The 13,086-nt window shown below is 50.5% G+C and overlaps 1 protein-coding gene across 1 annotated transcript; it reads right to left on the bottom strand.

Annotated features, from left to right (window-relative positions):
* Nucleotides 1–913: 913 nt before the first annotated feature.
* On the bottom strand, nt 914–12,653 carry PIGR (polymeric immunoglobulin receptor). The gene is made up of 11 exons (XM_057400693.1): nt 12,389–12,653; nt 7,172–7,267; nt 6,595–6,927; nt 5,840–6,169; nt 5,008–5,331; nt 4,251–4,565; nt 3,381–3,486; nt 2,723–2,838; nt 2,301–2,426; nt 2,130–2,188; nt 914–1,344 (listed from the first exon to the last, which is right to left on the bottom strand). The coding sequence occupies exons 2-11, from the start codon at nt 7,251–7,253 to the stop codon at nt 1,228–1,230; spliced, it is 1,908 nt and encodes a 635-aa protein (XP_057256676.1). The 5' UTR covers nt 7,254–7,267; nt 12,389–12,653; the 3' UTR covers nt 914–1,227.
* Nucleotides 12,654–13,086: the final 433 nt, after the last annotated feature.

Raw genomic sequence — 13,086 nt, forward strand, 5'->3', positions numbered from 1 at the left:
CTGGCTCAGCGCTGCACATCTCTGGGCGTTCCGCTCATCCCTATGGCTCCCAGCACAGTGCAGGAGTGGAGCTGAGGGAAGGATGCCGGCGGGCAGGCTGAAGAGGAAACGGGTTTCAAAGGGAGAGCAAAAGGGGTTTTCTCCTGCAGCTTTATGACAGCTTCCCCCCGGGGACACTTCCCAAGTGCACACCTTGCTTATTGCACCAGAATCATTCATTCGTTTCCAGCAACTCCAGGCGGGTGCAGACCTGTCCTGGCCACTCCACAGCTTTTCCAGTATCCAGCCCCCTTCCCACCATCCTGCATGAGATACAGCCCGGGAGATGAGGGAGATGAGCTATAGCCTGAGAGCCAGGCCAGGCTGGATGGGGCTTGGAGCAAGCTGCTCTAGTGGAAGCTGTCCCTGCCCATGGCACAGGTTGGAACTGGATGAGCTTTAAGGTCCCTTCAACCCGAACCAGGCTGGGATTCTGTATTTGAGCTCCCAGCCTTGCTATCAGTAAGGTGATGACTGTTGCAATGTGGATGTGAAAGCAGCCCTGTAAACACAAATCCCACTGGAGCTGCTACCCTCGTGCTCAGCTCAGTGCTTATAGTGGGAGGTCCATGATGGGGTTTATCCTTGATGAAAACTCAGCATCTGCAGACTGACACAACCAACCATTGCCTAGCACCTTGCTGAGCTACCAACTCCATCATTACTGCTACCTACATTACTTTATCTGCAGGGTATTTATTTCCATTAAGTGTAGGCTTCTTCTACCATCCCATGTCGTTTGCAACACCAGATGTGATGCTTTAATGCTGCAGTAAAAGGAGGGGAAAGGCCTCCTCCACCTCTCCCAATTGCACCATTACTGCAGTTCGGGTGTGCTCTCCCCGTGCCCTCCCATGGACTGCATGTCCCCTGGTCTGCTGAAAGCTCGTGGCATTCTTTATTGCTTGTGTCCAAAAGCACTTCAGACCACGTCTGGTCTGCAGGTACTGCCCTCTGGGTGAGAAAGCTTAGAGGAATCAAGTGGGAAACGTGGTTCTCGAGGGTTTTCAGCTGCCTTTGAGAGAAAAGGAGAAGGAAAATAAAAGAGCAGAAGCTGAATTTAAGCAATAAAAAAGATCAAGCTATAGCAAACGGTGGGAGCAAGGCCCAGGGCTGCTTGCTGGTGTCTTGCGCTGGTCCTCGAGGTGGAGCTGGTCCCAGTCATTGCTGCCTTTTGGTCCCTCACATTCAAATCTGGGGGGACACATCTGGGGCAGCAGCGTCGCCCCCCAAGCTGCCCTGCACGATGCTGCTGGAGGTGAGGAGGAACGCGGAGTAGGCAAGGTCAGCATCCTCCTTGGAGCTCTATGGGAAGGACAGGAGGACACTGTGAGGTGGCTGCAGAGCCACAGCCGCATGTGGTGGGGGAAAGGGGAGGGTTTTGGGGCTGAGAGCTTCTCAGGGTGATACAGGCAGACTGCGCACCAATGTGAAAGCATCCTGCCTTCGCTCAGCCACGGGAAGACCCCAAACGTTGCAGGTTTGGGGCTCTGCGTCATGCCTGTCGCTGCATGATGGCACCCAGCTCACCAGTCCTAAAGCTGCTGGGTTTTACTGGTTTCCTGATAGCTTCCTGTTTCTCCAGTTCAGCTCTTGGCACTTAAACCAAGACTCCACGCTGCCTTTGGTTAGGGACTTGGAACAAGAAGGGCTTGCATCTGGCACCCTTCATGGTGCCACGCACTCATCATCTAACCCAAGGGGCCACAGGAGCAGGTCAAATGGGGGAGACCTCCTTACCTACCTCTGTGCCCTGGACCACTGCCTGAGGAGGGGAAGGCTCTGGTTCATCCAAGTACTTCATATTTACAATAACAAACCCAACCCCAACCTTCCTGATGCTCCCTGGAGCTGACTGCGTGTGCTGGCTGAAGGAAGGTGGCTGCTGTTACTGTCTCTGCTAAAACACGGGATCAGGAAAGGGTTAAGGTCCCCCTCAGAGGCTGATCTGCATCAGGTGCTGGATGCAGGTTACTTGGGAGCATCTGGGTATAAATAAGGCCCCTGGGAGGGAGCAGTTCCTTGGGCAGGGGCTGAAGGGCTGTGCTGGCGTCTCCCAGGTCAGTGGGCTCTCTCCTGTCTCCTCTTACCCTTTTTGCCTTCTTTGTCTCGGCAGCACTTTCTGGGGTGGCTGCGGCGGTGCCGAACTCTGCAGGGAGAGAAAGGGAGGTGCAGGGGCCGTCGGTGGCTGGTTTTGTGGCTTTCGTAGGGTCCTTCTGCAACCCCTGGGGCTGGAGAGCATCCCATCGGTCAGCACCTACCGTCCCCTCCTATCCGAGTCTCCTGGGTCTCTTTCACACAGGCGTTATTGCTCGCACCATAGTCCTTCACGCTCTCGAAATCTGACATGCTGATGTTTGTCCTGTAGCTCCCAACGGACACCAGCTCTGTTAAGAGGAAGGAGATAAGTACCCTGTGGGCTTGTTCAGGATCTGTGCGAGTGCACCAGCATCCCAACAGCCTCTGTGCAAGGAGACGCGGTGCCTGGTCTCTGCCTCAGCCCAGGCACCGTTTGTGATGGGGATGCATGGAGGGGAAAAATGGGGTCCTTTGCCTTGTCTGCATGGGGGTTACAAGGGGAGCAGCTCAGCCCAGCACACACAAGTTATCACCTTCATCTTAGTATTAACATAACCTTAATGTGAGGTTTCGAGAGACTGCAGGAAGCAGAGCAGGGACTCACCAGATCTCTTCATCTGTCTGTATTTAAACACAGCAAAAGCTGTCACAGCGATGAGGAGCACAGCACCAACAGGGGCCAGGACTAACAGAAGTGTATTGGGGCCGCTTTGATTAGGGCTGGAATGGAAGGAAAGATAAGTAACTAATCTGTGGAATACATTGCTGAATTATTCAAGATTGAGTAACCTATCTGAATGTCCAGCAGTCAAAACCCCCTACAACGTGGTAAATCTGAGTGAGCAGGATGCGATTTGACTGATAAACTGGATCCTAACACATAGAATCAACTGGTAACCAAATAAACCTGCAGGACAGAGGTTGTGCCACCCCCCCCCCATCAGCAGCTTGGTTATAAACGTGAAGGAAAACTCTGATCTTGACAGAAGTATTTTCGATGAGTTTTGCTGTGCCTGGGATCTCCAACCATTCCTTCTGGGGCTGTATTTGCTTGAGCTAGAGGTGAGTTCCAAGTCATCTTGCCCTTTGTTGTAGCTAGTATTTGTTTTCCTCTGATGTTTGAAGTTCTTTGAGGGCAAGATTTTTTGTGTGCTCAAATGTTGCTCAAGCATGCAGCGTACAAACACAGCACCAAAAGGGGGTTAATAGAAGGCTATGTATTAATATTAGTATAAGAAATGACAGGCTTGGAGAAAACTAACCTTTCAGAGGCAGCACTGTTGGCTCTTCCTTGGGGAGTGAAATCACCCTCAGGAGCGCTGGGGACATCAGCATCCAGGGGCTCCAGGCTGCGGCCAGCACTGCCTCCTGTATCATCCAGGGAAGCAGGGCTGTTAATGGCACGAGCAGCAGCATGGAAAGGGGGACACAAGCTCATTGGGTGTATTTGGCGGATGTGGCACTGAGGTGGATTTTGGCTGTGCATTGGCTCAGGAAAGACCTTAGAACGGACTTCCAGTGCCTAAAGGGGCTGCAGGAAACCTGGAGAGGGGCTTGGGACAAGGGATGTAGGGACAGGCCAAGGGGAATGGCTTTAACCTGCCAGAGGGGAGACTGAGATGAGCTCTTAGGCAGAAGCTCTTCCCTGTGAGGGTGCTGAGGCGCTGGCACAGGGTGCCCAGAGAAGCTGTGGCTGCCCCATCCCTGGCAGTGCTCAAGGCCAGGTTGGACACAGGGGCTTGGGTGACATCGCCTAGTTTGAGGTGTCCCTGCACATGGCAGGGGGTTGAAATGAGAGAATCTTAAGGTCCTTTCCAACCCTAACTGTTCTATGATTCCATGCTACAAATTGTAGCAGCAGTAATTAGCGAGGACAGGGTTAAAAAGCAAAAACGGTGTGGAAGGAAGTGACTTCTAGACTGGTGGGCTTTTTTAATGGTCGGGAAGTAAAAACCAACGAGAGAACGAAAACATCTGCGCCAAGAGCAGAACCAGGGTGATGCCGGCATCTCCGCGCCTGGACGGCAGCCCTACCGCTTTGAGGTGCTGCAGCCTAGTGGCTGCGGAGCAGACTTTCCTCTCAGCGGAAGGAAGGCAGGAAAACCCCCGCCTGCCTTTGCCTCGGAGCCCACCTGCGGTCACGGACAGGTACACTGCCATGGTTTCCCCGTAGAGGCCGTTGCGCTTCACGCCACACCAGTACCAGCCTCGGTCTGCCTTTGCCACCGAGTCAAAGCTCAGGACAACGGTCTTGTCATCGCTGTCACACGTAACGTCCGGCCCTGGCTGCCTTTGGTCAGAAGCAGGCAGAGGGGTGCAGCTAGTGCTGCTCCACTTGCACCAGTACTTCTGGTCGGAGTAGTACCGGCATGGGTACGAGCAAGTTAAGTTGAGCTGGGAACCCTCTTGTGCCTCTACTTCCTTCTTTCCCTGCAGCGCAGGCTCTCCTGCAAAGGCAAACAGAACATCAAGGTTGATGTTAGTGGTTTCAGGGGTGGGAACTGTAGTCAACAGGTAGTGATGCTGCTAGAGATGAACCAGGAGGTGTATCTGCGAGGGGGGGTGCTCCTTGCATTGCGAAGTTCACGTTAAGGGTGCTGTATATGCACCTTGGGGTGAAGGTTGCCTTGGTTTTTGATTGGTTTCTTTTTTGTCCCATGGCTTAAATACTTGTATGAGAAACCTTTTGTGAGCACTTTCCCATGAAACTGAAACCTTGTGTTTCCATTTGAAAGCCACTGAGGTGTTGCTGGATTGGCACAAGGTTTCACCTTCCGAGTTTGACCTCGCATCTCTTCCTAAAAGGCCAGATCTGCTACTTCGTGGTGTTTAGAGGGTTGTTTTGTACCTGCTGAGCTGGGAGAGCACCATCAATGCGCAAACTCGTACCTTCCACGATCTTCAGCTCAGTTGATGACTTCTGCTCCTCCTCCTCGTCTGTCATGCACCAGTAATAGCCTTCATCGCTGTCCTTCAGCTGGTTCAGGATGATAGTGATTGTCTGGTTATCTGGGTTGTCATACATGGCCACTCTTCCTTCATATAAGCCTGCCACATACCCGAAGCTGTCTATGATCCGGTAACACCCATTCTGTCTCCACTTGCACCAGTAATTCACTGAGGAGTGTTCCAGAAGTTTATAGCGGCATTCAAACGTTGCTGAACTTCCTTTTACCCCAAATATCGTGGGCTTTCCTTGAGGAACGCTAGTTTCTGGAGAGAAAAGTGAAAGGAGCATCTGTACACGTCTGACTCCTATCCATGTGCTGCTCTCCCAAGAGAATAAATATTACCAGATCAATGCTCTTATGGCTAAAGCGAGGTGAGGCGAAGCTCAGAGGTGTGGATGGTAGGAGGCTGTCCTGGCCTTGCTGGGGAAGGGCAGGGTGTCTTTGTACATCTGTCATTTGGGGATCTAAGGGTTTAAGTCTTGAAAAGACAGTTTGCTTGTCTCAAAATGGGAGGCAAAATTTGCCTGTTGGAGCTTTGGGCTAGGCAGACTGGATAGCTGGGAACACTAAGTCTTGTTATAAGCTTTATTACTGATGGTTTAGTGTATGATAGGTAGCTAAATGAGTAGATAGAAGGATTTAGATGAGAGGATGGGATAACAGTACTCTGCAAAGGGAGGCTGAAGCTCTTGTTAAATAACATGAGACTGCTAGTGATGGTTCTGAAGAGAAGCAGAAGTGAAGGGAAAAGCCTTTAGGGAATAACTTACCCTCATAGACGTGCACATCCAGTTCCTTTGTCTCTCCATCCTGCCCATAGACACCGACCCCACACAGGTACAACCCAGAGTCTTCCCAACTCATCTGAGTGATTATGATGCTGAATGAGCCTGGACTCTGCATGTTGCTCAGCAGAGCTCGGCCTGTGTAATCCTCATCCACCTTCCCGTAGCTGTCGATGATGTTGACGCAGCCGTTTTTACCCATCTTGCACAGGAATTTCCTTGCGCTCTCATAATAGCTCCCGAAGCTGCAGGTCATGGTCAAAGTGCTGTGCAGCTTCACGTAGAAGAGCTCGGCTCCCTCGGGTACATGTGAATCTGTGTCAGTGAGAGAGACCAGTCAGTGTCTGCTGCCTGCTCTGTTGTAACTGCAACTCCCAGCGACCTCTAAAGGCTTTTGTTAGCAGAGGCTTTCTCTCTATTTTGATCATACATTCTGATCTACTATGATCATATGTTATATGATCATGTGCCATGATCTGAGTCCCATGTTTGCACCATGCTCTGTGTGCTTACTCAGCAGTGTGGTGCTGTTTAATCTGGTCTTCTTAATGCTGGAATTTTAGGCCAAAAATCCCTTCTGTAAGGGCACAGGGGAAAATGGAAACTGCTCTTCCCTGAAAGCATGGAGCATCTTCAGCTTTTAGACACTGGACAGGCTGTCTGTGGAGCCTTGTTAGAAATGGATGGAAAAAAAAACAAAACCCAAGAAAATACTGCTTTATGGAGCCCCATGTAACTACCTTGAGAAACATCCAGATTGACTTTGTGGGAGAGCCTTCTGCTGTTGACCCCAACACCGCACTGGTAGGTGCCTGCGTCTGCCATTGTAAGCTCGGAGATGCTGATCTGGAAGTTTTCTTCCTGGGGGTTGTCGGTGATGGAGGCTCTGCCTTGGTAGCCTGGAGCAGTGTAGCCGCTGGTGGAGGTAACAGTTAAGCAGCCTCTGGCTGATTCCTTGCACCAATACTTCCTGTCGTGTCTGTTCACTCGGCTGGGAGGGTAGAAGCACGTCACGGTGACGGACCCATTGAGCAGACCATATACCTGCTGTGGTCCGAACACAGGGCTTGAGACTGCAAGAGGAGAGCAGGCTGGGTGTAAGCGTTGGCTGTGCTACACAACCTGAAGGGACTGCAGAGCGGGTCGGGTGTACCAGGGCAAGCACTGACCCAGGGCTGCGCAGCATCATGCAGTCTGAAAGGTCCCATAGCAGTGATGGGGTAGAAACCCTCCCTAAACCCTACTCTCCCCCTTAGTAATGCCACCTCTAGTCTAAGGCCATCCACAAGACCAGCACCCCAGGCAGGTTGCACCTACTTGATGACTTGGGGGGGTATTTGCTCCTTGCAGATTCAGCTGGGAGGAAGGCGAGCAGGAGGATGAATGCTAGTGAAGTCATTTTGCTTGCATTCCCTGGAAAAGGCACAGAAGTCAAGGAATAATCACACTTGCAAAGTTCTGAAGTTAATAGATCAAGTAATAATCTTTATGCCTGCAGAATATGAGGGTTGTGGCTACCTGAGCTAGGGAAACGCAGCATTGAAGCAGTTCTACCAAGCACCAGAATGGGGAAGAGGGAGGCTATAACTGTTCTTGCCTTCCTGCCTTGTTCTTGTCAGAGCAGAGGCCCCCAGGGCATTGTCCCTTGGGCAGGCAGCAGCAGTGGTGTGCACAGCATCAAAGGTGGTTCTGGCCAAACCACAGGAGACTCGGTTCAAACTCAGAAGTGGTTTCTGGGTTTATGCTGTAAATCAGAGCAGCCCATCACAAGGCTGATGACCCAAAACTGGTCCAAAAGACCCTGAGCCCTGGCAGGCATGAGAGCCAGGTGGCAACCCGGAGCAAAGCTGCTCACTTGACCCCAGCCAGGAGATAATGCTGCTTCTAACAGTCTAAGAGGTGGGGTCATATTCTCTTTCACTGTTGCTCATGCAGTGAAAAGAAGGTCTGTTCACGCGTGAGCCCGGGTGCCAAGACCACTCCTTAGGAAAACCAGTTCTCACAGAATCCCAGCCTGGTTTGGATTGAAGGGACCTTAAAGCTCCTCCAGCTCCAACCCCTGCCACGGGCAGGGACCCCTTCCACTGGAGCAGCTTGCTCCAAGCCCCTGTGTCCAACCTGGCCTTGAGCACTGCCAGGGATGGGGCAGCCACAGCTTCTCTGGGCACCCCGTGCCAGTGTCTTGCCGTAAAACTTCCTTCCTTATGTCACAGAGCACAGTTCCTGCATGAAGCCTGTGTTTAACTCCTGCTCTCAGTGACGGCTATTGGGGCATGCAAACCAAACTGTGTCTCCTGAAACATGTCCATAGTCTTCAGGGTGAATATTTTTGCCCTTCCCCACTGGTCTGGGGGGATGTGTGAGCCAGGGATGGCTCAGAAGCAGCCAAGCCTCTCAATTCACCAGGCTATCATCTCTGGCATGAACTGAGTGTGCTGTTGGACACATGGTGCAGCATTTCCTGGCCATGGCTGTTGGTCTACCTGCCTAGTCCAGGTGGAACAGAGGAAATGAGAGGTGCCAAGGAAAGTCTTTCCAAACATACAGAAGAATTTGATTTCAGGGCATCAAGTGACACAGTTTTATGAAGGGTAATTCCCGGTAGAAGAAAAAGGCTTTTATTTCCGTGTGAAGATGAAAGGTGTTCTGTTTGTGCTTTCTTCCTTGTATTGTGATTTCAAATTGCCCAGTGGCTACTTGTCCATGGCTAATCATTAACTCACTAAGCATGACAAATGCTCTTTCATACGTATCCCACAAGTGGCCAGCAAAGCAAACATAATGTATTCCACAGAAAGCAAACAAGATGGCACAAAAAGGGCCTTGATACTTGCCCCCTGTTAACAGCAGATCTGTTTGATGGTCACCTTGCTGCCCTCCACCCCTTCCTCCGCAGTGCAGGCAGGATCCCAGTGCAGCTTTCTCCTGCTGGGCACACCTCTTAGTTTGATTCCTTCCCAAAAGCTGCTTCAGGGTTACAGACAACAAAACTGTGTCAGGAGCCTCTTGGTTTTGGAGCAAAGCTGTAGCTGTGTCCAGAAAGATGTGTGCCAGAGTGATGGCATCAGGGTCTTCAGAGGCGTGTTAGAGCACAAAAGATGTCTTTGTATCTCGGAGGCCACATGTGCCTTCATGCCTACGCAAGAACAACGGTTCCTGCATGCTTGCATGACCAGCGCCTTCAGTTCCAAGTTGCCTCTAGCCCCGTTTTCTCGGATGCTGTTAAACCCTTCCCTCTCTCACTGAGTGCATGAAGAAAACTCCCGTTATAACAAGTCTGAGCAAGCACAGCCACCGGTTACATAAAACTCTGTGCTGAATTTCCTTGCTGATCACTGCGTGGCTGGAACCCCCCTCCCTGCTGCACTGCATTCAGACAGTGACACTTCCTGCCCCACAGGAATGGTGCTAACAAGCTTTGCTGGGCACTCTGCAATGAGCAAGCGCTGTCTGAGATGCTGAAGGAGCTCCAGTTCCTTCTTGCTTGCAAAGAAGTGCTGCTGCTGGGTTTGCTGCCTCTGCTCGGAGCACAAGGTCTAAACCTCAGAGCTCCAGGGAAGAGAGAATGCTGCTGAGCTCATGTGAAGGGGACTGCAAGTAAGTGGCTGTGCAAGGGGTTTGTATTGCTGCTGCTGCTGCGCATGGAGTGGGAATTGAGAGAGACGGGACAGCAAAGGTTTGTACGGGGCTATGTAAGAGTCGAGAGGCCTGAAACCAGAGGGAATGGCATGGATGTTCTTCCAGGGAAGCCTGCACCAGCGCTGCTGGGCAGGAGGGACTGGGGGAGCTGGAACCTGGACACAGGGTTTGTGTTGTGCGTGTCCATGCAGGCAAAGAAGCTGCTGTCTTAAACCTGATGCGTTACAAACCTAGTGAGAAACTCTCTGCAAGGCAGTGCAATGGGCTTGTCAGGAGGGAAAGCAGGAAGGGAACCTATTTGTTCCCACTGGGAAGGTGCATCTGAGAAGCTGCTCTGTAGCATGGGGCATAGAAGCTGTGAACGCCCAGTTCTGGTTAGCTTAAAACCTTGCTAGGTGTAACGGGGGGAAGCAGGATTAAAGCCTTGCACCAGTCCTCCTCCTGTTCCCTCACTGCACAGGATTTGCAGAGGAGAAAAAGGCTTTCAGCTGCACAAATCTGGTGTTTGCAAAGTCCCTGTTGCAACAGTGGTCATCTTCGGCCTGCTACCAACCATGGGCTGGGGCTGCGCTCCCTTTTGTAACTCAGATCTCTGTGTATTTACTTTCATTTTGCATCACCAAACCTGCTGGTTTCCTTCTCTCCCCTGTCCCAGCACAACAGGTTTGGAAGCGTTTTGAGCACAGAACCAGTACTGCGGTTGACTTTGGGAGATGGGAATTCTCACATGGGTGCAGGAGCTTCCCAGCAGGAATAGCTCTTCTAAACATCATTTACCACAAGCCCACCTCTGGGCTTCTTCGATGCTCTCGTGACCCTATCAGTCCAATGGAGCAGCATGGTCACATTTAGAATGATTTGAAAGAGCTCAGGACCTGACCCCTGAGTTATGCAAACCCCAGCAAGCTCTGAAATACCAGAGTCCAGTGCCCAAATTCTGCTGACTCAGCTGCAGGACTGTGCTCTGAGAAACAATCCGTTAGCTATTAACTACTGCTCCTCATGCTGACTGGTGTCAAGGCTGTGCCATGGCATCCACAAAATGCAAAGATTTACTTGCCACACTTGTACTGCTAGCCTTTTGTGTGGTCAGATAGTTACTGTTATTCAAATAGTTGAGAAATAATAACATGGAATGGGGTAGTAGCTTTTTTCCCTTCAAATACTTTCAAAGCAGGACCCACTCACACCTTGAGGGAGGCATAGAGATGCAAACCGATGCTGAGCAGCATGAGGAGTTACGCTCTGAGGAGGAGTATGTACATACACTGTGTGTATATATATTTATAATGTACAAACTGAGGAGTGTATATATATATTGTAGTAGGGGTGATTTATGGAGGTGCTGAAGATTTCTGTGCCTAGAAGAAAGGCACAGCAACAGAACCCTTGCTGCACAGGACCGGGGCTATCCCCGTTTTTAAGCCTCTCATTAGGATCACTGCATACATGGCTTTACTTTGAGTTTTATTTGCTGTGTTGGGATAGGGAAAAGCCACAAATCCACCCCATTTTCTTGGGGTTGTGAATGAGCAGTCAGCTTCAACATAAAAGATCAAGCTGACCTAAACACAGAGAGAAAATAAGTATTTCATGTTCCAAACCAATGCCTCCTCTACCATATGGAAAGTATAAATAGGAGGTGCTAATTTTGTGATGCAGTGAGCAGAAACAGCTTGGCAGATCTTCTTGATCAGGATTTAAGAGAGAATCAGCAGCTTTTAGGAACCTCTGCAGTACCTGTGACCACCCTAGCTGAGAACACTTGTAAATGCCAGGTAAACACTGTCCTATCTGAGCACCGTGTTCTGCAAAACAGGTGAGAAAACCATGGCAGCGACTGAAATTCCTGCTGAGATTGGGTTGCTGGTCTAGTCTGATGTTCTTTTAAGCTGTTAGATTATACCAGACACTAGCTGGTGACCTTTGAGGTGTTAGATGCCCTGTGCACCAGCATCTCGCTTTTCACATAAGGGTGTTGTAGTTAATTTGTTTCTTGCTCTTTGTTTCTTATGTCTTGGGCTGGAAAGTGAAACCAACACTATTAAACTATGATTCCAGTTTAATACTGTTAATATGGCAAGGAGCAGGAACTCACTAGGATCCAAAAGAACTTACTATGGCAGCACAGTGACGGTTGCTGGATGGATGGAGCGTGCTGATGTGCGCACTGATAACAGCAGCACAATTGCTATTTAGGAGGTGGTATTTCTGTGTGTTAAAGTCCAATATGACTATTTCCTTGCAGTGTAAGAGTTGAGGGGTGCAGAACCCACCCCTCTGCTGTCGGTTTAAATGTAAAAGGAGTCTGCCAGCTGTCTTTGACTTCAGTTTCAGGATGCCATGTACATCCCATTCTCTCACGCTTCAGTTATCTAGTTATTTGCCTTTGAACTGCACAAACCCAATGGCTTTTCAGAGCTCATTTAGGACGTAACTGCACCAATTCTCTTCTTAAATATCAAAATCTGCATCCCACCAACTATCTCCATGTTGTGATTCGGAAGACCGTAAAGATCACAGACTGAGTCGCAACAGTTTAGGTGACCACAGTAATATTTAGTACCATTTGCTATTTTCTAGGTTAAAACTTAATGCAAATATTGTAACAATAATGGATCTTTTTCCCCAGAAAGGAAAGGTTGAAGGGAAGAAAACAACCATCCTAAGCCTGATCCTATGCTTCTGACCTGCTTCCAAAAGGAATCGGTCCTCCCCACCAGCAAGACCTCCACGCTTATCCTCTGCTCCTTCAGAACTGCTGCTTCCCTTCACACACGGGTGAGGAAGACTCCTTAAAGTGTCTCAGAACTTGTGTTCTTCCTCTTCCACAGCTCAGAGCAGTGCCGCCAAAGACCTTGTATTTTGGAAAGACAACAAAGAAGCGTTACTTACACTTGGCTCTTTCCTTTAGACAGACAGCCTTAGTCTTGCTGGTGTCTTGGTGCCCGAGCTCAGGACCTGGTGCCAGTGTCCTGGCTCCCTGCTGCAGCCGGACACGGGCTCTGGCAGTGCCAGCCTGTTTTAAATACTCCTCTTACCTCTAGCCCTGCATTTCCACCTGTTGTGCCTTAAAGGAATAGCATCCAAAAGCTCTGGCAGGTGAGCAGCATCCCACGTGAGGGCAGGAGAACCGATGCCCGTCCCGACTCTGTGGTCGCTTTGAGGGTTGTTATTTACCTCCCGATTACACACTGCCATTGCACAACAGCCACCCCAAGGGTGGGCTCTGGGATATGGTCCAGGGCAGCTCTACCTCCATCAGGAAGAAGCCTGATGGCTGCATGGGTCAGGTCATGGACGGTAGGGCAGCTGTGGTTCCTTGAATATGGGTGCTTGTGCCTACATCTGGCACAGAGACAGTGGGGAGCCTCATGGGCTCTGAGTTTAGCTGAGTACACAAGGGTCCAGCCAGCACGTTCCTCTTTAGCATCACATCACCCGTGAGTTGTGACTGTGTATCCCATCATCCCGGGCAGGAAAGCCCCTTGCTGCAAGGGCTCACCTGGCTTCTGATCTTGTGATACCCCCAGCCAACAGTGGAACGGTTTTATAGGGCAAAGCTGGACAAAACCAGGTGGGTTTTCTCCTCA

This window comes from Pezoporus wallicus, unplaced genomic scaffold, assembly GCF_028554395.1.
Source record: "Pezoporus wallicus isolate ANWC-B61680 ecotype Strahan unplaced genomic scaffold, APGP_CSIRO_Pwel_v1 scaffold_7736, whole genome shotgun sequence".
In the NCBI taxonomy this organism is placed as follows: domain Eukaryota; kingdom Metazoa; phylum Chordata; class Aves; order Psittaciformes; family Psittacidae; genus Pezoporus; species Pezoporus wallicus.